Raw genomic sequence first — 25649 nt, 5'->3', positions numbered from 1 at the left:
AGGGTTGCAGCTCAGGAAATTGTCTCCGAGCTACTTACTACCCGGATAGCTAATCTTAAAAAGGAGAATGCTTTCTTAATGGAAAGGGTTGAAGATCAGGAAAATAGTGTGACAGAACAATATTTGGGTATTGGACTTTCAGAATCAGTTAAAGAGAGCTACTATTCTTCCAGGTTTGGCTTCCGGAAGCTCTGGGCCTATTTCTCGAGACAGAGCCGGTCATAGTGGAGTAAGCCCAGCACATTGGGATTCGAAGGGAGGATGATGCCAGACCTTAACCGGTTATAGCCCGTATTTTAAATTATGGAAACAAAATCCAGCTCATGCAGGAGTATTGTAAGCACAATAACACCTTAGAGCATGAAGTGACAAAAGTTCTTATTTTGCAAAGGTTTCAGAAGAATGTAGGAAAATTGTGCCTGTTTGCACAGTACTGTACCGCAAGGGCATGAAAATTTCTTTGCAATATCCTGCTAAAATACTTGTTTTCGCTCAAGGAAAAATATAATACTGCATAATAAGGAATAGACACAATGCTATTTGGACTCTTTGACTGCTTACAATTTATATTTTTTGACGGATATATATGATCCTTACAGTTTGTATTTGTTTTTTGTTTATGAAGATGGCTGTTACTATGCCACCATTATTTTATTGCAAACATAATCATACATTAGTCTCATGAGTCTTTGCACTAATATTTACTAATTTGTCTATGCTTTTGTTTTCTAATTCTTTTGGGTTCGTTAGTGGCTTGATGGATACCCTACATAAACTTGCATATGTGCTGTTTTTTTCTAGTTTAGTATATCTGTATTTCTTATGGGAGAAGGGACATAGGATCCAATTTACTGTGCTATAAGGGCCAGATTTTTAAAAGCCTACACGCACCAGGCTTATTACAGAAAGGCTCGGCGACCTGCATAAAGCCCCGGGACATGTCTAAGTCCCAGGGCTTCGAAAAAGGGGCAGGGTGGTCCCTGGGGCAGGGCGGAGTCAGGCTCCCAGCACAGTGGCCATTTGCTGCTTTGTTGGGGGATCGCATGCCGGCAGGCTGCCAGCGCAGAAGGGAAAACAAAGGTCGTGGGGGTTTAGGATAGGGCTGGGGGGATAGGTTAGGGGAAGGGGTAGGAAAGTTAGATTAGGGGGTTAGGAAGTTCCCTCCCAGGCCGCTCCGAAATCAGAGCGGCCTGGGAGGGAACGGATGAAGGCCGCGAGGGTTGTCGCACGCAGAGTGCACAATTGTGCACTCCCTTGCGCGTGCCGACCTAATTTTATAACATGCGCGCACATTATAAAATCAGGCCATCTAGGTGCATGCACTGGGTAGTGTGCGCACATGGATGCCCGTGCGTAACTTTTAAAATCTACCCCTAAGAGCATAACCCATCTCTTTGTGACTTTTTCTGACTTTTGCATAATTTTATCTTCTTTTTTTGTAAGGATGCCATAATACATCAGTGTGAATGGAGATACTGTTCTCAATTTATCTTTTAAATTCATAGCCAGTGATTCTTTACCCCAATTGCTTCTATGTTGTTTGGATACTGATGAAGCTTCATTTTTGGACATTTTTTTTTCTTGGCCCTCTAGGACGCATTTTAAAGACTGATACAGATGAAGAAGATGTGGTCTCTTGGAGCACTGGGATATTGTTTTATTTGTCTTTATCTTTTGTCTTTGTTTGTGGTATGAATGTCATTTGTATGATTCTGTATGCCTTTTAGGAGTAATGAGTGCTAATAAGTATTGCAATATGCGACTGGGGATTTGCCCTATTTGGCTTACTTGTTTGCTTGGACATCTATGCTAGGGGATGTCTGGGCATATTGAAGTGATATATTATTGTTCAATTATTATATACTTTATACTTAATGAGTGAGATTAATATTTTTCCCTCAATGTTGATGGTATTCATTCTCCAATTAAAAGAAAAAAATTACTAAATTTCTTTCATAAAGTTAAAGCACACATAGTATTTTTGCAGGAGACTCATCTTACCTCTATCGAACACAAGAAATTACAATCAGAATGGGTGGACATGTTTTATTTTTTCCTCTCTTAGTTGAAGGGCCAAGAAAGCAACAAGGAAGGCAATATATGAACACCATGAGGGTAACAAAGTGGAATAGATGCCAGATGTCCTGATCAGAATACTTTATTTGGAAGAAATGTAGTGTAATGCTCGAGCCCGACTCTAGCCAAGTTTTGCACCTTACATTTGGGGCTGCCTCAGGGGCTAAAATGCATAACAAACTATATATAACTAAATTAAAAAATGATAAAAAACAGTAAAAACTTATGGTAAACACATAAACTTGTATACGAATTAAACGAGATAATGAACGGTGATTAGAATGTCCACATTTCATACATATTCAGAATAAAAAAGTAACTAAAAATGATAGTGTCCTAGAATATCCTGATATTTGTGACTTGTAAATTAAACAAATGGAAGAAGATGTGTGACACAGAAGCGAGAAGGTGTTAATAAAAAGTGATGATACCAGTTTACCTGTATGCAATGAAAACACGTAATAGTCAGATGGCACTGCTTCACAGAAAAAAACATCTAAAAAAGTGTGCAATATAAAGATAAATAGTTACTGCATATGAAAAAACTAAAAATAGAAAATAAGGAAAAATCAAAATATTGATATGTGACAAATTTTAAAAAGTTAAAAAAAAAATAAAAATAAAATCTAAAAATAAATAATGAGAAGTAATAGTGAATGATTCAACTTACGGTGGGACAAATTACACAATAAGAAAGATTACAAATGTTGATTGGAAACAAAGGGGTATGGTCTAAAAATGATAGAATGAGTGGGTCCAGTGAATCCAAGTATTAAAATATAATCTTAAGTCTTAAAAATCTTTTAAGTGTAAACAAATTTTAAAAAATGTGCCAAAACAGGGAATGCTCATAATAATGGTTAATATTAAACAGCTGACCTTTTATGTCATTATGTAACATTATTGACTTGAACCTTCATGTCTTAACGCTGCTGGAGCAGTAGCAATAAGAGGGACTCCACTTCTGTATTAATACCACGACGTTCTCCCCAATTCTATATTTAAAAATTAGACACCAAAGTAAACAATTGTTATCAAATGTATTAGCTATGGAGACTTTACAAATAGTTGACAAAAAACAAGTTTACATTATAAAAGAAAAGGGGTGGAATTACTGAGTCCCGAAGTTCTGAAGACAGAGCCAAATACAGGGAATTTGTTAATTCATGCTGGTAATGTTAAACATGGGTTAGGAGAATCATAGGTAGTGTTACATAATTGCAAATTTTATCAACAAACCGCACCAAAATATGGATGCAGATTGATGCTGGCTCTCAGTCTGGGAACACATAGTATCAGATCAGTAGAATAATAAATAAAACTACTGAAAAAATGTAGATAAATTATGAAGGGTCAGGTCAATAATGTTACATAATGACATAAAAGGTCAGCTGCTTAATATTAAGCGTTATTATGAGCATTCCCTGTTTTGGTACTTTTAAAAAAATTTGTTTACACTTAAAAGATTTTTTTAAGACTTAAGATTATATTTTAATACTTGGATTCACTGGAATCGTCATTCTATCATTTTTAGACCTTACCCCTTTGTTTCCCAATCTCATTTTTAATCTTTCTTTATTTTTAATTTGTCCCACCGTAGGTTGAATCATTCACTATTACTTCTCATTATTTATTTTTTAATTTAATATTTTACTTTTTAAAATTTTTATGGTCCACATATCAATATTTGTGATTTTCATTATTTTCTATTTTTAGTTTTTTCATATGCATTAACTATTTATCTTTATAGCACACTTTTTTAGATTGTTTTCTGTGAAACAGTGGCCATCTGACTATACGTGTTTTCATTTGCATACAGGTAAAACTGGTATAACCACTTTTTATTAACAACTTTTCACTTCTATGTCACACATCTTCTTCCATTGTTTAATTTACAAGTCACAAATATCAGGATATTCTAGGACACTATCATTTTTTAGTTACTTTTTATTCTGAAGATCATGAAATGTGGACATTCTAATCATCGTTCATTGTCTCATTTAATTCGTATACAAGTTTATATGTTACCATTTTATTTGTTGTCATAAGTTTTTACTGTTTTTATCATTTTTTAAATTTAGTTATATATGTCTGTTTATGCATTTTAGCCCCTGAGACAGCCCCAAATGTAAGGGGCGAAACTTGGCTAGAGTCGGGCTCATGCATTATATTATGTCTCTTCTAAATAAAGTATTCTGGTCAGGACATCTGGCATCTATTCCACTTTGTTATCCTCTTTTAGTTGAAGACAGAGAGGAATCACTTTTGTTCATAAAGGGGTAGATTTTAAAAGAAGCACATGCGAGTCCATGTGCACGAACTTACTGGCGCACACACATGGACATGCTAATTCTATAACATGCATGCGCTGGCACACGCATTTTATAAAATCCGTGGACCACGCACGCAGGGGGGGGCCTAATTTTTTAAAAGTACGAGTGGCAACAAGATCAGGTCTCTCCCAGTTCCCTCCCTCTACTCCCACCCTCTTCCATGCTTCTCCACATCCCCTAAACCCATTCTCCTACCTTTATTTTTTTTTGTTTGTTTTGTTGCTTACTGCTTTGTTGAAGCAGAAGCAACTTGTGCACACCTGCACAGCGGCAAATGGCCGCTGTACCGGCTGCCTCATTCCCCGCCCCCTCCCCGCCCCTTTCTCTAGGCCCAGCACTTCTGCACGTAAGGGGGTTACGCTCGCGCCCGGACCCCTTTGAAAATGTGCATGGCGTGCGCAAGGCCCGGACATGTGCGTAACCCACGTTTTTTACACATGCATCATTTGTAAAATCTTCCCATATGATCTTCCTTTTCAGTTGGAGTGGCAGATTGTAGATCCAGATAGCAGATTTATTTTGATTAGTGGCAGTTTATTACATAAAAAATTAGTGCCAGATTTTAAAAGGGTTACGCGCATAAGGTACGAGCATAACCCTTTTAAAAGGCCCCTGCGTGCGCTGAGCCTATATTGCATAGGCTTCCGGCACGCGCAAAGCCCCAGGACGCGCGTGTCGGGGGGCGTGACATGGTCGGTGCGTCGTCGGGGGGCGTGACGCGGTCAGCGCATCATCCGGGTGTGGTGCCACGGGCATGGTTTCGGCCCGGTTGCGTTCCGGGGGCGTGGCCGCGGCCTCCGGACCAGTCCCTGGCCCGGAACATGGCGCGCGGCAGCCGGCCCGGCATGCGCAAAGTTACGCCTGCTTCGAGCAGGCGTAACTTGTGCGACAAAGGTAAGGGGGGAGGTTAGGTAGGGAAGGAGGGAAGTGGGGGAGGGAACGGGCAGCGCGCGCAAGTTGCACAAATGTGCACCCCCTTGCGCGCGCCGACCCCGGATTTTATAAGATACGCACGGCTACGCAACGTATCCTTATAAAATCCGGCGTACCTTTGTTCGCGCCTGGTGCGCGAACAAAAGTACGCACGCGTGCTATGTTTTAAAATGTACCCCTTAGTGTTTTGCAATGTCTATGCCTCTAATGTTTATAATCATGTATCTTTTTCTAATTTGATTACATTGCTGAGCCATTTCCCAGAAAATAAGGTAATATTATTGGTGGTGATTTTAAAAGTAACTGCTGATCCTAACATTAATGCGAACCACTGAGGTTGGCTAGGCAGTACCCACATTCAGCTGGTATACCTTTTCTTCTTAGGAAACTGTAGCAATTAGATATGTGGCGAGTATTACATCCTAGGGAACAAGATTCCTTCCTTTTCCAATGATTTATTTATTTATTTAACACCTTTTGGTGTATACCGACATCAAGATGGGTATCTTATCATATCGGTTACATTGAAACAAGGGTAAAGAGAACTTTAACAATAAACATAGCTGGGAGGCCTCAGGAGGAGGTGGGGAGAAGAGATAAGAGAGAAGTTACATTGAACCTACTGAAACCTTGGAGCGGAAGAGAAATGGAGAGGAAAGTTGCATAATAATAAATATAAGAATACGCTGGTAATATATATGAGATAATGTATATAAGCTATATGATAATATATATATAGGGTAACCATGGTAAGAGGAACAGTTGAATAAATATGATAACTGCCTATGATAAATCTCCAGCTGAATTCAGCAAACCTTATTTTAACCTTTATATGTCCTCACTCCTTAATTGTTTTTCGCTGACTATTTTCAGTACTTTCTAGTTGTATTAGTTTGAAATCTTTCCTTTCTTCCCAAAGTCCATGTTTATGCTCCTGTTTAATGTAACTTTATCTTCTATATAGTTGTTTAATTGGTTTCCCCCTAGTTCCATTGTAAACCGGTACGATAAGACTTCGTCTTGAGCATCGGTATATTAAAAGAATTTAAATAAAATAAAATAAATAAATAAATCATGCTCCTGTATCCTTTCAATTATGTTTGGGATCTCCTGCTTCTAAAGCCTTTAAATGGCGATTAAATCCCTCTCTATATTTTGACCTTGATTTCAAAATATTTCTAACAAGCAAGTGACAGGATTATCTTGAGTTCAATATCTCTCCATATATTACCCCATATATTTTATGGGAGGCTGGTAGAACAGTTATTAGGGAGGATATAATAGCATATGAGGCATGAACTTAAAAATATCTGATGCTGAGATTTTGCGTTTAACAAAAGAACTTACTGCTCTTAAGAGGATTCATGTGGGTACTTTACAAGAGAGTGCAATTTCAAATGTAGGATTTTCAATGCACTTTAAATCAATTACTACATCAAAAGATGATTTGAAAACAGTATTGGTTTCATAGTAAATTATTTAGATTATGGTAACAAGCCTGGTAAATTGATTGGTACATGGAACTAAGCCAAAACAATTTATTTGTGCCTTAAGAGACTCTGGAGGAAATCTGGTAACTACTAATGCCCAGTTGACTGATACCTTAATGGAATTTTATGTTAGTTTGTATTCAGGTCGACCTGTGGCTGAGGAGGACCATTCTGCCTTTCTTGAAAGTCTCTCCTTACCACTGATTTCATATACAACTTCTAATCCCTATAACAACTACCATTGAAGAAGCCATATCCCTCACAGTAAATCACCTCAAATCAATCAAAACTTTTCTGAACCAACTAAAACTTTGTCTAAATATGAACAAAACTGAATGGATATTAATAAAGAGAAACATATCAACTCAATCTTCTCAAATACCCAACATTCAAATTGACAACTCTAACATCCAAATGAAGAATGCTATAAAGGACATTGGTATCTGGTTAGATAATGAACTGAGCTTTAAAAACTGTATAGCCATAAAAATGAGAGAAGGCTTTCATAAACTACAGATTCTCAAACATCTCAAACCCTTACTGTACCCAAACGACTTTAGAACGATTCTACAAACTCTTATTTTCTCAAGCATAGATTACTGCAACGCAATCTTTTTAGGACTTCCTCAATCCACTTTAAAGCCGTTACAATTATTACAGAACGCAGCAGCATGAGTGCTCACGGGCAAAAGGAAATTTGATCATATCTCTCCAACTTTAAAAAAACCTTCATTGGCTACCAATCTCACAAAGAATCAAGTACAAGACCTTAACTATTCTACATAGCGAAATTTACAAAGAAAAGAATTCCTCTCTAGATAATATGATCGCAATTTACAAGTCTCCCCGTTCTTCACGATCTTCTGAAAAATTACAACTAATCATTCCCCCCTTGTCATCTACGAAACTATCTGCTACTAGAAATAGAGCCTTCTCGATAGCAGGACCCTTAGAATGGAACTCTATTCCAAACTACTTTCTATCAGAGATTCCAATCTTTCTATCAGAGATTCCAAATCTTTCTATCAGAGATTCCAAATCTTTCAAAAAAGAACTAAAAACTTGGTTGTTTAGACAATCATTCACAGACTATTTCGAATAACATTAATCCTCATCTTGAACCCTAATACTTCTGTATTAAATTTCTTCGAACTTAAGATGTACATTGTATACTGCTAACTTGTTTTACTCTACCTCTGTTGAGGTGTTATTTTCATATTTTTCTGTTCTTACGTTATGAGTTAAAAAAAAAAACAAAAAAAAAAACTGTGTTTCTTGTATGAATTGTTACAATGTAAACCGGAGTGAAGGCAATCTGCTATACTTCGGTATATAAAAGAATTTAAATAAATATACACAATTGCAGTTTTTAAATTGAGTATACTATTAAGGCATTGAAGTTAGCAAAAGCACCAGGTCTTGATGGTCTAGGCTCAGAAGTTTATAAATTATCTCCATCGGTTTTGAAGCCATTACTAAATATGTATACTTTTTGCCTGAAGAGGGGCAGTTTTTTTCCCCTGGTGCTAATCATTATCTTATAACTGTTGTTTTTTGAAACCTAGGAAGGACCCCAATAATTCTGAATCATATAGACCTGTTTATTTAATCAATGTTAATATGAAAATTTTGGCATCTTTTAGCTAAAAGTTGGGAATGATTCTACCCTCTCTGGTTGTGACTGATCAAATTGGATTTGTCAAGGGAAGATATGAAATTTGTAATATTCATAAGTTGTTAGAAGCTCTTTATGGCATGTGCCCTAATAATCAAGTGGAGTTGGTAGTAAGCCTAGATATCGAGCAGGCTTTTGATAAAATGCAGTGGCAATACATGTTTTGGGTACTGGAGAAATTTGAAATAACTGGTTCTTTTTTACATTGGGTAAGATTTTTGTATGCTTCGCCCCAAGCCAGATTGTGAGTCAATGGTTTGATTTCTGAATCCTTTCCATTATATTGTGGTACCTGACAGGGGTGTCCTCAGGTTTTGCTTTCACTCAGAAGTTTTGCAAGCCTGAAGATAAATTTTGCTAAGTCTGAAACTATGGCTATTGATGAAAGTCTGCTTACTTGTCAAGGGGATTTCCCACCAAATCAAATTATTTAGAGATTAAGGTACTTCAGGACAAATCTTTTCTTTATCAGCTAAATATTAAATCATTGATTGCTGAAATGCAATTACAGCAACAAGCTTGCATCTGCTTACCAATTTCTATCCTTGGTAGGTGTGCCCTGAATAAACATAGAAAATGACGGCAGAAGAAGACCAATCGGCCCATCCAGTCTGCCCAGCAAGCTTCACACTTCTTTTTTCTCATACTTATCTGTTTCTCTTGGCTCTTAGTAACCTTAGGTTCTGTTTCCCTTTCACCCCCACCATTAATGTAGAGAGCAGTGATGGAGCTGCTTCCAAGTGAAATATTAAGTTTGATTAGTTGGTTAAGCGGCAGCATAGCTCTCTGCCGTTGAAGCAGAGATATGCGTGAAGTATTAGTTTTACTTCTCCCCTGCCGTTGAAGCAGAGAGCAATGCTGGATATGCGTGAAGTATTAGTTTTTCTTCTCCCCTGCCGTTGTAGCAGAGAGATATGCTGGATATGCATTGAAAGTGAAGTATGCCTTGAAGGTCACATTAACTATCATCTAATATTGAAATGCCTAATAATTGGTAATACCTATAGCCCATGAACCCATCCCTGGTTTTTTGTTGGTTTTTTTCTTTTTTTAATTTGGAGATGGCAGCCCTCCATCCTTCCGCTCCGTGAAGGTGGAACACCAACCACTGGCCACTGGGCAATGATGAGTTATCTAAATAATTCTTTTGACCAGAGGGATGTGACAGGAGGTGCCTCTTGTAACCATTACTTTTTGTGCTTTGTTTAGAATCTCTTCTGAGGACTGTGGGTTCCTCTGCAGTTATCCATGGAATTACCTTTTGGAAAACCATGTTTAAATTAGCAGCTTTTGCCGATGACCTGCTGATACATATTGTAGTTCCTGTCAGATCCTCATATATGACTCTTCAAGAAATCAAAGAATATGGTCCCCTGGAAGGGTTTAAATTAAATCTGGATAAATCTGGGGCACTACATGGAGGGGTTCCTTTCACCTAAAATTGGCTGAAGAGAAAACTAAAAATTTGGGCTTGTGGCTTCCCAAGGATATCTCTGCTCTTTATAAAATGAATATTTTGAAACTACAAGAGACTACTGAAAAACCAGTGCTCTCCTGGATGCACTTGCCTCTGTCATTATTGGGATGGATTCATCTATTAAGGATGACAATTATTCCAAGATGGCTTTTAGTGATGGGTATTCTTCCATTATCTCTTATTGGGCTCACCCTTAAAAGGTTTCATAGGACAATTAGTCATTTTATTTGGAGGGGCATAAAACCCAGACTAGCCCTGAAAATACTGATGAAACCTTTTAACAAAGGAGGATTTGGCTTACCAGATATGAGAACATACAATCATGCGATTAATTTACGACATATTGGGGATTGGCTTATGAAAACTAATTATTATTCCGATACAGATCTAGAAGCGGAGTTGATTTATCCCATATTCTTGAGGTATGTACTCCATGCTACTTATGCCTCAGTTTCTCAATATGTCAAGACTGCACTATTTGGGCCGGATTTTAAGAATTGTGCGTGGACGTAGATTTTATAACATGCGTGCATGTTATAAAATCCAGGGTTGGCGTATGCAAGGGGGTGCACAATTGTGCAACTTGCATGCGCCGAGCCACATAGCCTTCCTCCGTTCCCGCCCCCCAGCCCTACCTAAACCCCCCCCCCCCTTACCTTTAACTTCTAAGTTGTGCCTGCCTCTGGGCAGGTGTAGGTTACGCGCGCCGGCCAATGGCCGCTGTGCCTGGAGGTTCCCGCCCCGCCCACTCCCCATCCCCTTTTTCAAGCCACGGGACATACGCACATCCCGGGGCTTGCGCGCATTGCGAGCCTATGCAAAATAGGCCCGGCGCGTGCAGGAACGGATTCTCGGGATTATGCGCGTAACCCTTTAAAACTCCACCTCTTTGTATTCCCTCTCCGCAAAACATGGAGATTGTTAACATCTAAATCTCATTTGAAGCCACAGATATCACCTTTTTTGCCTATTTGGGGGAATGTGGGATTTCTTCCTGGTATGAGAAGCAGTCATTTTCAAATATGGGAGCTAAAGGAGTTAATTTTCACTCACCAATTGTTTACTGCAGGGGAATCTATTTCGTCTTTCTCTGATATATGTCAACAGTTTGGTCTACAGCCTAAAGATCTCTTTCAGTACTACCAAGTTCAATATTATGTACGCATTTTAAATGTGGCGGACATTCACATTCGAATTGGCAATCCCTTCAGGACTGGTTTGACATGGAAGATTTGAAACAACATTCTAAAATCTTTTTTTTTTTTAACAAAACTTTGGAGAATACATATAAGACATAGACCATGGATAATAATTGGAACAAGCGGCAACAAGAATTAAAGACCCAATTTTCACTTACATCTTTTATTTCAAGCTTTTCATCTTTCTACAAAACTACATATAACATACAAATGAGAGAAATTTGTTATAAGCTACTTTACAGGCTTTGTCCCACAACATCATGCATGCCTGGCCAACTTCACAGACTCGGGCATCTGTATCAAGTGCAAAATAGAAGTGGCTCATCTGGGACATTCTTTGTGGGATTGTAGCTTCATCAGTTCTTGTTGGAAGCAGGCTTTTTTCTATGCCGGCAGGGTGTTGGATCTTCAGATCCCTTTTTCACCACAACTTGCACTATTTGATATAGTATCAACATCATTTTCAGGAAATATGAAACAAAGAGTCTGGATCAACAAAATGTTTATATTGACCACCACTTCTATTTTGTATGCATGGAGACAACCAGACACACCTTCTCTCATTCAATGGTGCAATAGTATCCATAACCTTTTAATCATGGAAGAACTTTTGAGCAAGCACACCTCTCTAGTGAACAGGAAAAGAACCTAGATATCTGGATGTCATACATAACATTCTTACCTCATCGAACCCATAGTAAAGTACTGAACAATTTCGGTTACTGATTTTTCAACTTTTTCATTTTTATGCTAATTGCCTTTCCAACAGGGTTTGGGGGATTGGGGGAAGGATGGGAGGAAGGAGGAGATAGAGGGGTTGAAATGTTTTGTCATACCAATATAATAGTTATATTGTCATGTGGTGTATATTAGAGAGAAATATGTACCATGTGTGTTCCTGTTTCTTTGTTTCGCTTTTGCAGTGATGATGATAAAAAAGATTTCAGCATAAAATGGTTTTATTTCTGACAGGGTCATTCATCAAATCATGTTAGGGCATTGTTGCAGGCATTAGGGCCCTAACCCCAGTGATAACGCCCACAATAAAAAATGCATCGCAAAATGCATATGCAAATTTGTAAAATTTTGTCAAAAGGGAGGGGTTTATGAAAATGAGGAATGTTTAATGTTGCATGCAATAGCATAACGTTGGAAATAACTACACCTTTTTTCTGGTGTTATGCTGTGTGATATGTTCGAAACAGTATTTGTGATATTTATCACAAATCCCGTTTTGGGGGGAGAGAGAGCCAGCCTCTGGGGTGCACACATATTACTCAACTATTTATACCACTGTAGGAGGGTCAACTAGTAACTCGAGGTGAGGTTTTGGTGGTGGTCTAGGGTTTGGGGGGGGCAATTTTACATGCACAGTCAGAGGTACGAACAGCACAGTACACAATAGTGAAGATTTGATGTGATTTTGAGTGAGGAAAGGTATTCTTCCTAGTTGCTATCAAGCTAGGGCGAGAGTACATTGTACAAATCTCATCTTTAAGTACCTTTCCTCACTCCAAATCACATCAAATCTTCACTGATGTGTACTGTGCTGTTCGTACCTCTGACTGTGCATATAAAACTGCCTCCCAAACCCTAGACCAGCACCAAAACCTCACTTCGAGTTACTAGTTGACCCTGCTACAGTGGTATAAATAGTTGACTAATATGAGACTCTTGTAAAGAGTCTTCTCTCTTTCTCTCTTCTCGCCCCACCCCCCCCAGGTGTGATAAAGTTAAGGTGCATTGTAGTAAATACCCATGCAAAGTGGTAAAATAGTGGAGTAGATTTTCAAAGGGTTACACGCGTTACCCCTGAAAATCTACCGCTGCAAGCGCCGAGCCTACTATTTTGCATAGGCTCGGCGGCGCGCGCAAGCCCTGGGGCTTTCGAAAATGGGTGGATCGGTGGTGGCGGGGCTGGGGGCGTTCCCAAGTCCTCCGGCACATTGGCTGTGCCGGAGGTTTGCCTGCCGGCATGCACAAGTTATGCCTGCCTCATCGAATAAGGTAGGGAGGGGATTTAGGTAGGGATGGGGGGTGGGTTAGATAGGGGAAGGAAGGGAAAGGTGGGTGGGATCCAAAAAAAAGTTCCCTCCAAGGCTGCTTCAATTTCAGAGCGACCTTGGAGGGAATGGGGAAAGCCATCGGGGCTCCACCTGGGGCGCGCGCAAGGTGCACAAGTGTGCACCCCCTTGCATGCTCCGACCCCAGATTTTATAACTTGCACATGGCAGCACGCGCATTTTATAAAATCGGGTGTACATTTGGGTAGCGCGCACAAATGTATCCCCCCCGCGCGTAAAATTTAAAATCGGCCCCAGTGTGTGTTGTGGTATCCAGTACAATTTCTGTGATGTGGGACGAGAGCTTAGGTTGGTTTTGCCAAACTATCGCATCCTTTACATCTTGGAGGGCTTAATCTTCCAAATTTGAAATTTTACAATATAGCATGTCAACTTTGTTTTTTATGGGAATGGATTTCTTCTAAATAAATATACCTTTTGCACCCCTAATTTGGTGGCTGACAAAGTGGTTCTTTCTTCTCTTTTGGCTTGGCTCCATGTATCCGATAATGCGTTACCAGAGGTATTGAGGCATTGCTGTCTGTTTCAATCAGTCCAGTTGGCATGGAGTTATTTGACAAAAAGTTACTGGCAGGAATCTGTTGGGTTATCAGGACTTCATCCTTTAGTAGGGAATTCTCAGTTCCCTCCAAATACTTCTGGAGGAGTAACTAAAGAATGGTATACAAAAGGGATAATACATTTCTTCTCTTTATTGTTTTAGAGATTAATGCCTTTATTCCTTTGAACAACTATGTGACCAATATAATTTATCTTGATCTGTTTTATTCCTTTTTTACAGACTCGAAATTATATATAAGTTTTTGCCAGATTCTTTAGTGGAGACATATTATATGAGGGGAGGGGGTAAGGTGAATAAGTTGTCCTGGTGGTATAAATTGTGTTTGATAAAAATGTTGTCTGATCTCTCAAACTGGTGGTCACAAGCCACAGAACTTGTAGTGTCTAATAAGGATATTATGTTTTCAACATTGTAATAAAATTTCTGTGGATGCATAACATCAAGAATTATTTTTCAAATTACTCCATCATAGTTATATTGATAATGTTTAAAGTATGTAGATTTGGTATTTCTCAATCAGATTATGCCCTAGTTGCAAGATTGAGAAAGATTCTTTCTTGCATAAATTTTTGTCATAAGATCTTTTTCTTTTTGGGAAGGTGTTTTCTCCATGATTCACAAAGTTACTGGTCTATGACCTTCCTTTGATGATAGATTTATACTGTTGGGTTCATTCTTATTTTCCTTGCCAGTTTCAAATGGATATCTGAAATTTATTTTTGTGGCCTTCTTAATGGCTTTCTTTTGTATTTTAAGTGTTGGCTTTTTCTTTTACTTCTGGTTGGGCCAAAAGGCTGATTGGATGCATATAGAGAGATCTTTGTCTAAAGATTATAAACAAGCATGGATATCCTTTTATGCTTTACTGTCTGATTCCATCAGAGACCATTTGAAACTGTTGGGATTCACCACTCAATGGTGTTGAATATTTATTTGTTATATATGTCTGTGTGGGATGAATGGGTGTCTTGTCTTTCTGTGAACACTTGGTGTTCTTCTTTGTATACCATAAAATGATTATGGTACATATGTTTATATATTTCATCTGATGTATCAATGATAATCTTAATTCTGTTTGACATTGTATTCTATGTCAGATATATGATGGGGGGGGGGGGGGGGTTCTATGTTTTTACCATGATGTAAAAAATAATATTAAAAAAAAATGGGCTGCATGGTAGAGTTGCCAGAAAAAGCTATTGATACACCAACGCCACAAAACAGCCTTCGTACAATATGCCAAACAGCACCTAGAGAAGTCTCAGAACTTCTGGAACAAAATAATTTGGAGTGATAGACTAAAATTGAATTTTATGGTCACAACCATAGATGCTATGAAGAGAAGCACACCATCCCTACCGTAAGGCATGGAGGTAGATCTTTGCTGTTTTGGGAGTGTGTGAGTTACAGCGGCACAGGGAATTTAGTCAAAATTGATGGTAGGATGAATGCAGCATCTTATCAGAAAATATTGGAAGGGAATTTGCATTCAACAGCCAGGAAGCTGCAGATGGGGCACACTTGGACTTTCCAACATGACAATGATCTGAAACATAAGGCCAAGTCGACCCTTCAATGACTTCAGCAGAAGAAAGTGAAGGTTCTGGAGTGGCTGTCAGTCTCTTGACCTTAACATTATTGAGCCACTTTGGGGAGAACTCAAACAATGCAATTCATGGTAGACAACCAAAGAATTTACTGGATCTGGAGGCTTTTTGCCAAAAGGAATGGGCAGCTTTACCACATAAGAAAATAAAGGGCCTCATTCACTGCAAGCCATCATTGATGTAAAAGGGGGCAATGCACAATATTAAGAACTAAGGGTGTGCAAACTTTTGAACAGGACCATTTTATTTTTTCCAGTATTGCTATGGTTTGTTTAATGATTGTGCTATTCTGTGCTGCATAATAGTTTAATTTGAATCACATTAAAACTAGCAGATGTTATATTCAGGGAGGAGGAATAGCCTAGTGGTTAGAGCATTGGGCTAAAAATCAGGAGACCAGGGTTCGAGTCCTGCTGTCACTCCTTGTGACCTTGGGCAAGTCACTTTACCCTCATTGCCTCAGGTACAAAACTTCAATTGTAAGCTCTGGGGATAGGGAAATACCTACAGTACCTGAATGTAAACCAATGTGATATCTCAGATCAAATGTCAGTATATAAAAATAATAAAATAAATATCTGATCACTTAAAATGCTACACATCTTACAAATTCTGGCAGGGGTATGTAAACCTATGAGCACAACTGTATAAAATTAGATATAGTAAACTAGTAGCATTAATCTAATACCAAAACTGGCATCCTTGTTGGTCCTAGAGCAGTGTTCAGGGATAGTCTCAGAGAAGACTTCTTTTGAACCCTCGCAGCTGGTAAGGGCACCTGAGCTGCCCAGGCCTACTATCTTAGGTGGAAGGTAGATAAATGAGAGGGGGAGGGGCTGTGGAACCTGGCAGCCCCTCAGGATAAATTACAAAATTAGAAAGTGTAAGTGACAGACCATAATAAACTTAGAAAAGTGAGTGTGTCCCGAGATTTGGAAGATAGTTAACATAATTGGGTACAGATGAGATAGCGAGGAGACTTTCCACACATCAGTCCATGCCATTGGGTGGTCTTGTCAGATGACCGAAAGCTGTACATTAGAATTACAGAATTTATTTTAATTAGTTATTCTACACAATCAGCACAAACCAGTTTCAGTCCTCTTAGGCGTACAGAGTCATAGGACATCAGGCTGAAAATCCCAGTACACTTGAAATTGGGTGTTGTAAAAACCAAGGGTGGCTCAGATGGACTGTGCATTCCAGAAGCTGAGGACTATTACTGAAATAATCAGATTAAAATAAATTTAGAAGAGGTTATAAAATAGGATAGTTGTGAGTGAAGGCTTGTGGCACCAGATCCCTATCCTGGTTCTGCTTGAGCTGGAAGCTCAGAGGCACAGGAAGAAACCACTGGATACAATTATTTTTTTTTAATTATAATGTTCTCACATGGGTTTACCTCCTATAGGAATATGAAGTTTACGCATCCAGTAGAGAAAATATAGCCAGCTACATCTAAACAAGCAGCAGCAAGGTGACATTAAGTAGAGCTGCACTTAGTGCTTGTTAAAATTATGAAGGTAACGTTGTGCTGGATATTTATAAGGCCTTCTTTTCAGTAATATCTAGTATAAGAGATCCTTAAGCATTCATGCCATCTGACCTAGATGTAATTCATTTGTATTGCCTTAATATCTGTTTTAAATTGAAATTTGTAGTTCATTCCTGCAGTAGCCTACTTGAAAGTGTTAATCTGAGTAGGATAGAAAAAATAACCAAGCCTGTGGGTGGTAGATGCCACTCAGCAAGAGGTAGAGTGGGAGTTTAATTCATTAGGACTGGAGAACAGGAAGTGCATTGAAAATCAACTGTATCAAAAGCATGCAGGGCATATATAGCTACTTCCTATTACCAAGAGCAGATAATGTCCACAGAAACCATACTCGTTTTCTATCTGGCCCCAGCAGCCAGATTATATTAACTCACTTGGGTATTTTACATGACTAAAGCCACTTAAGAAAAACAATTGCTCATATCTGTAAAGGGTTTGTTGTAAATATGATTTACGAACAACATTTTTCAATTGTTATCATAGTGGCTTCAAACAACGGACCCACGTGTCCCTGCGGGTTATCCATTGCACTATCCCGTAATGAGAAATTTGGCAGATCTCATCTCTTTAGTGCGTCCTTTTGCCCACCATGAGCTAGGGATCATGTTATGCCTTGTTTACAGCTGACAGTGTTATTATTCTAGTTAGGGCTCTGCTTTCTTATCATATTGTTGTGTTGAGCGAGGCTTTTTCCTCTCCGTTTGTGTTTCCTGGCAGGGCTTTTCTTCCCTTATTGACAGTTTGTAAAAATATGCATTAATTTGGAGTTTAAAGCATGTATCATGGTGCCTCTGTACTGTGTTGGCTTGAAGTTGATTAATGATAGAACCTCAGTTGGGGTCGTCCTCTGGAGAGTTGACTCACAGTATGTGCATATTAACGAGGGAAGCAGAGCACACAGCAAGCAATGACTATTAGCCCAGCCTCCTCAAGCTTAGTAGTCTGACAAGTCATAGTTTTGCTTTACTGATTCCATTTTTATTTAGTGACTTGTTTTTATTTCTCACCAGTTTCACATCCTAATACACAATAGTTTTGAAATAATGTGCGCAAAAGGAAGTGTTAACAGTTGGATTTGTTTTCTTATCTGTAATAGAACTGTGACTTTTGTCTTAAAATGTTAACAGAATGAAGAATTTGGAAAATTCTTATATTATTTTTCTCTTCTCCCCATTTCCCACCCCCCACATTTTTTTTTTATAGGCACCATGTGCATGTCAAAGAAGAACCATTAGACCCAGATGAGAATGAAGTTCCACTTTCCTTAGTGACAACAGCCAACCATAGTCCAGATTTTGATCCTGACAGAGATTATGAAGATGAACCTGTAAATGAGGACATGGAATGAATATGTCTTGTAATCATTATCCTGAGAATGAAGATTGGAAAAAAAATCAACTGTAGCTGTGAAATCTCTCCGTTGTACAGTCTGGAGGATTCTCGGTCCATTTTGACAACTATGAGACGTGTTAACTTTTTGTGCCATCACGTATCCCGTTTGGGAGTATTTTTGATTTTTCTACTTTTTGTTGAAAAAAGGAATTTGTACTTTATGTGCATTGGATGGACTTGTTTGGTACTTGGGATTTTTCCTCTCTTACAGTCAACATCAGTGTTGTAAATTTGCTAAACCGATACATTTGTTCACACACTTAACAGCAGACTTTGGGCTGCAGACCTGCCAGTGTGGAAACTGAGAACCTCCTACTGAGCATGTACACCTACACTGCGGGTCAAACCTACACCCAGGATTTTAAGGATTCCAATGGACAATATATTTGCACAGTACTGCATGTTAACCTGATTATCACTGCCTTTAATTCAATTATTTTGCTTCCATTGGGGATGGGGAAAGGCCTTTGTATGTGTACTGGGAGGGCAGGGAGGCAGAATAATTATCCCAAACTTTTTAATGTATTGCTTTTTGCTTCTACTACACCATTTTAAGTTCTGACCTCAGGCCTTAGCTCAGGCCCAAGGCCTCTTTGAGGCTATATGTTTTCTGTACTTTTGTGATGAATGTTAATAGGTGTTTTTATTATATGAAGCTGAATGTCATTTACTTGTTCGTAGTTTGTCAATCATTCCACTTTCCTTCAGATGTCACATGGAGTTGCCATGTGTTCTTTAAAAACATGGAAATCTTTCCATAATTTTATTTTTCAATTTTTTTGTTGAATGGTCCCAAATGCTGCACTACGCATGATGAAGACCCTCTGTGCGCAACAGTGGAGTACCACAAGCATGAGAATGAATGACAGACGGACATAGGAACATTGTATAAAGCAACACAGGTTCATTTCACAAAGCAGTATTTTTTTTTGGGGGGGAAGGGGTTTGGCAGTAATGGTGAACACTGAGCAAGGAAAGACAAAATCGACAAAATCCCCATAATTCAGAAGTTGGGAGTTGTCACTCCATCAGCTATTTAAGGCTACTATGGTTGACTCTTCAATAGGCTAACTGTGCTGGCAGCTTAGTTTCTGCTGTTTCTATCATTACCAACATGGGTACCGGCAGAAATTTTGAATGTATAATTTAAAAGAAAAAAAATATTACCATTATTTCATAAATGTATCTTTCTGTATGTGGTAATGGTCTTGGTATGTATTATGCTGCTTGGTGTATCAACAGCGATGAATACTAACTTAAATTTCAGGATGAACTTGTTGTACGGGAGCTAGCCAGGACCGGGCCCAGTGATAGAAATGTTAATAATTTTGGCTGTACTGCAGTTAAGACCTGCAGTCTTTCACTAGCCAGTGTCTGAACCCAATAATAGAAGATGGCAGAGGTTAGGAGAAGTGTGGAACCGAAGCTTGCCTTGCAAGCCTGCGATGTTCATTGAGGCAAACATTGCAGTTAATTTTAGGTCACTACTCCATACAAGCAGAAGTCACATAACACCTATAAAATTGTACAGCAACCACTCTTTAGTCACTCGTTTATTTATGTAGGACCTGTAGTGCTTTTATTTTTTTTTTTAATTATTTTGGTTCAAAAGCCTTTTACAGCTTAATTTATATTTGCGTTCACACCTTTTTTTATTTCCTAAAATTACCAAAGATATTACACAAAGGTAAATTATGTTTCTCTATTACATGCTTTATCATACGAAGCCAAATATCCTCTTATTGTTGATCAAAGGAGGTGAAAGATTTTAGAGGGACATGATAAAAAGTGGGCTTATTACCCTAATAAGAGGAGGGGACTGGGGGGTGGGGGGTGGAGAGCTCCTCCTTTATTATAGTAAAGGTAGAAGGCCAATAGATGTCTTAACCAAAGCTGTTGCTTTTCAGTTTGATTCCTCTACAGTGACCAAACTAGGCATAGCAAAGGGGAAAACTATGCGACCTGCTGCGGATGAAGCTAGGGAATAGTCTTAAAAGGCGAGCCTTCCCTCCTGGCAAGTTGAGTGTGTCAATTAAAGGAGACCACACAGATACAGAGAGCAGTAGACCAGCTTCAACAATTCAACTGGCCCACCTAGAAGGACTAAAGAAACTGTTCTTAGTTTTTAAGGATTACACCCCACTTTTGTTTTATGAATTGTGCTGGGGGTCACCTCTTTAGTTTTGGTTTATTTTGGCACAGTTCCCTCACCAATGTATAAATTGTTAGCCGTTTTATGTTTTATTTTTTCATGAAAATGACACTCCTTTTCCCTCGTAAACTTTGGTATAAGAACCTTCACTGTCAGTTATTTTTCAGCTTGACTATGCTTTCTCTTTAAAAAAAAAAAAAAAAAAGACAAAAAAGGGCAGTCTGTGGTCACTTGGAACATTTTTATTTGAATTCAACCCAGACAGCTTCATGATGTGCAGTCAGCAGTCAGAGGGGATCGTGCACTGATCCTGGCACTTCTTTACTGAGTGGTTTGCTGGTATTCAAAAGGGGATATTGAAACTAATTTTTAAAAAGTTGGTAGATTAGTTGATTCTCAGCATGTGTAGCTAGACATGAATAAAGATAACAGCATGAGAAACTGTTAGTACACATACCTCAGTTCAAATCTTTAGTGAATGATTAAATAAAATACATTTCACTCAGTTGCACTTAGCTGTATGTCTTGCATGCTTAGTCTAAAGGCTGTAGCAAAAAAGAAAATAATACAAAAACAAATAACTCAATAAACAGAAAAGAAAAATTTAGATTTTACATATCTTGCAAGTGTCCCAGTCTTGCAGAAGAATCAGAAAATCTCAGGCTTTATATTAAGTAAACATCACTAGGTTTTATTTTTCTGGGTTTATTTTACATTTCTTGTTCTATAGGCCTTTGGGTATAGCATTGCTTCTGTAGGGTGGGGTTTCTTACATTGTACATATGTATCCCAGTGCGTCTGTATGAGTCTTTGTCTTTTGAGAGAGAATGGGTCTTTTTTTTTTTTTTTTTTTTTTTTAAAGATATTCCTGAAAATAGGAATAAATGCAGACTTGTTTGTTTGGAATACCTTTGCTTTCTGTGCAACTGCTTTATATTAATTATACTAAAAACAAATTTGCTTTGAAGAAAAAAACCCTACTGTATGTAATGGAATTGCAGACTGTGCTGCACACATATTTAGTTATCCTTGCTTTAAGTATAATGGATGACTTTTGCTGACGTGGGAGCATATTCCCCAACTTTTTTTTTGTTTCGATTTTGTACTTTGTTGTTTTTCTTTTGTTTTTGCTTTTAAATTGTAACATAGTAGATTTTTTTCTATCAATGCATTTTGTACAGTTTTTGTTTAAGCTGTTTTTTCTTTTTTATATACTTTTCCACCCCTTATGTTATCCTACCACTGCCTTTTCCAGCTGTCTTAAAAAAAAAAAAAAAAAGGTTCATACATTTAAAAAAGAGAAAAAAAAAGATGTTTTGAAGTGTGTTCTCCTACTGCAGTAAATATTTTGCATGATAATTCCAAGGTCACACTTTCAAAGTTTATCAGTGAAGTAGTGATGAATAATGGGGGAGTGTCAAACTATCAACTTTTTGTATAAAAAAAAACTTTACAAGGTGCCAAGATGTAAAGACAATTTGTTACATGTTTTTTTTTTCTCAAAGAAAAGCGTACATTCTGAAAGTAGTACCATGTATCAGGTAAAACCGCTGTCAGGAATGAGAGTCCCAGCCTTCCTTGTTCACAGAAAATGTTTGTAAATGTAAGACCTGCCAGGTTTCTGCATCTGACTAGCAGTAAGATGAAATAATCAAGGCTTATGTAGAAAAATGCTTACAATCAAACTTTCCTTTTCTAAATTTGTCTGCAGTTAGGGCACTGGTGCCCACACTGCCCCTAAAACAGGGCTTCTGAAACCTGTCTGGGTGACCCCAGTGGCCAGTCAGGCTTTTGTGATATCCACCATAAATATCCAAGAGATAAATTTGTATGGCATTGGAGCCCCAGTAAATGCAAATTTATCTCATGGATATTAGTTATCTGGAGATCAACAATCAAGGCAGGGTTTCTAAAACCTAATGACCTGAATAAGAAAACCACCCCAATGTTAGTGAGCAGTAACTTCATGCCCTTCATGTGGGTTCTAGATCTGGTTTTCCATTTCTTAATGTTTTGTAGTCCTGGAAGACAAAGGAATGAAAAAGTGCCATTTCAATAAAGCTCATGAAGGCTTCTCAAGCAGACTTGTTGCTTGTGACCCGCATCAGCTAATGATACATGCTGATGCAGGACATAAGGGCCCTTAAGTATGTTTAAGGATTCAGATATTTATTGTTCAATATAGTTCATTAGAAAGGGAGATGTAAAGAAAACAATTAAGAGGCATGATTGGATCAGCATATCATGATAATCCAGAGATAGGGTAGCAACACTGATCCTATTACTGTTTTAGATCATTTTACATTTCAAATAAGTTTGGAACAAATTGTCTTCTACCTGTTGCGAGATGGTGCTGTCTGTGTAGCATGAAGGATGTGTTCAGGTCTTTTTAATACCTTTGGTTACTGTGCCCACAGTTCAATTCAGGATATATCATCTTGAATGTGCATTCTACTCTTGAGTTAGATTTTGTCATTATACCTGCCTACTGTATAACAGGCCCAATGGAGTTTAAAATATTTGCTATTCATAAGCCTTGATGAAAATGGTACAGTCCAGACTGTTAGCATGGTGCTTCATGTGTGTGTGCTGCCAGTAACAATATTTTAATAAGGCATACAAGAAACTCATTCCTTACATCCACTGTAATTCCATCATTCCATGTCTGTTGAAGCAGACAATAAAAATGTTGTGTAGTCAGTACTAATTACTGACATAGCATTCTCAAATGCAATAAAAATGCTGGTTGTTCACACTGGTAGTTCAAGTTGCCATGTCCTAAATTTTCTTGCAGTAACTGCCTCTTCTATATGTTTGCTGTATGCTGCTTGTGTCAAAGCACTAGAAGCAAATTACGGGTGTATGAACTCAATTACCAAGTTCAAAGTGAAACTTTATTTTGTGACAAACTGTTTAAACAAAAATATCTTACACTTTTTCCAAAGTGAGCACGCACTTATTCAAATTTGCTAAAGAAAAATGTTTGATATCTGGCATTATTTAGAAACTCAAATTTCATAGCAGAGTACTTTGATGAATAATTCATGAAAGTTTCACATCTGCAAGATTAGCCATCCAAATAAAACGCTAATGTCAAAAACCATGTATTGTCTATAATATTCTCATCAAGAAATCTCTTTGCATAAAATGATAAATGTTCAGATTAGGGCAAATGATTTTATTAAAAGTATTCTCCCATTAAATTATTTTGCATAACTACAGGAATTTCAGGAAGAAACAAGTGAAGTTGCGACAAAAAAGCACATAGAAATTAGTATGAATTTGATGCATTTTTTAAAACTTTATTATTACTAAGGTCCCCTCATGACTTAAGAAGCACTCATTACTTACCTTCTTTGGGTTACTAAATTTATTAAACTGGCAACTGGAAAAGTTTGAAAACTACAGAATATGGAAGTTGTGACATTGGCTCCTAGTCTCAAAATGATGATATGCACCCTTAATCACATCCAATGAACAAACACAAAACAAACAGTTATTTTGACTTCAATAATGAAGTTGATGGATTCTTTCAGGTTTATGGCACATGTATTATCTTGCATTATACACTTAGGGGTTGATTTTAAAAGCAGCGTGCAGCCGTCCTTGTGTGCGCACAGTTCCCGGCATGTGCACATGGACGCGCCGATTTTGTAACGTGTGCATGTTATAAACTCCAATGGCCGCGCGCACATGCATACTGAATTTTAAAATCTATGGGCCAGATTTTTAAAAGGTTACACGCGCCGGGCCTATTTTAAAAAGGCCCAGCGATGCACGTAAAGCCCCAGAACGCGTGTTAAGTCCCGGGGCTTGCAAAAAGGGATGGGGCGGGGTCAGGCTCCCGGCACAGCGGCCATATTAACCGCTGTGCCGGGGATCGTGCGCTGGCAGTCAGCCGGTGCGCACCACTTCAGCCCCAGGGCTGAAGTAAGTTTCGAGATTAACATCTACCCTATATGCGCATGTGCGGATGGTGCATGGGGGGGGGGGGGGGGGGAATTTTCGCTAAATATGTGCGGCGACGCATTCAAGCCTCCCCCAGTTCCCTCCCAGTCCGCTCCAATTAAGGAGCGGACTGGGAGGGAACTTCCCTACCCCACTACCTAACCTTCCTCCCTCTTCCCCTCTCCTCCCTACCCCCTAAACCTAACCCCAAATTTTTTATGTCAGTACTTACTGATCCGGTGGAGCAGAAGTAATCTGCGTTAAATGGCGCTGTCCCAGCCTGTCCCCCAGCTCGCCCCTTTAAAGAGGCCCAGCATTTTGGTGCGTACAGATGTTTACACGTATGGTTGGGCCCATTGAAAAATGCGCTTAGAGCATGCAAGCCCCAGTCGCACGTAAACCCCGCTATTTGCACATGCAGGCCTTTGAAAATTTACTTGTTAATCCAGCACTCTCAGATGGTAATTTTAAAACATGCGTACATGCACCCATATATGCACATATTGGTATGTGAGCAAAGATATGCTGGAATTTTTAATCATGCGTGCATATGTTTAAAATGCACCAACTGAATATAAGTATGCTCCTAATTTTAAGAGGTTACTCCAGCACAGCTAGTGCATGTCTTCCATGGGAGTTTGTTGGCTTTTACACCCGTATGTATGTGGATTTTAAAACATGCTCGTGAGAACCACTTTCTCAGTTTTCCAGTTAGTCTACCAGTTTGTCCAGGTAATATTGATGTCATTCAGACCCTTCTGGTTCTTCATCCTGCATGCCACCCAGTTGATCTGGACCCCTCACCTTGTCCTATAAACCCTAACAGTTGAGATCTATAGACTTGCTCTTCATCAGGAGCAGAAGTAAAATTACACAGATATCTCGCATAGGTGCACTGCAGGTTTTGGTTTTAAAATACAGAGATATGCATGTAAGTGTTGGCCCTGCCCCTTTATCATCCCCTTATTCGTCCCGTGCACATGCGTACATACATGCATAATTTGCAACTTTTTAAAATCTGTGTTGCTCTTGGACAGCGCATATATATATGCATATGTGAGCATTTTTGCAAAACTTTTGAAATCAACCTGTCAATATTGAAATTGCTTTCTGACTATATTCCATACTACGGGGCCTAGAAACTGAAATGCATTAAAAATCAGCAG

General features: G+C 38.6%; 1 protein-coding gene across 1 annotated transcript in view; it reads left to right on the top strand.

Moving 5' to 3' along the window:
* Window positions 1–22200, top strand: part of FOXP1 (forkhead box P1) — a 1246052-nt gene extending 1223852 nt beyond the window's left edge. The window contains 1 exon segment of the mRNA XM_029601088.1: window positions 18195–22200. Within this exon segment, the coding sequence (XP_029456948.1) occupies window positions 18195–18339 (145 nt within the window). The 3' untranslated portion in view covers window positions 18340–22200.
* Window positions 22201–25649: the final 3449 nt, after the last annotated feature.

The sequence above is a fragment of the Rhinatrema bivittatum genome, chromosome 4 (assembly GCF_901001135.1).
Source record: "Rhinatrema bivittatum chromosome 4, aRhiBiv1.1, whole genome shotgun sequence".
NCBI lineage: Eukaryota > Metazoa > Chordata > Amphibia > Gymnophiona > Rhinatrematidae > Rhinatrema > Rhinatrema bivittatum.
Note: the sequence above shows the minus strand (reverse complement) of the source record. Positions and strands in the feature narration are given on the sequence as shown.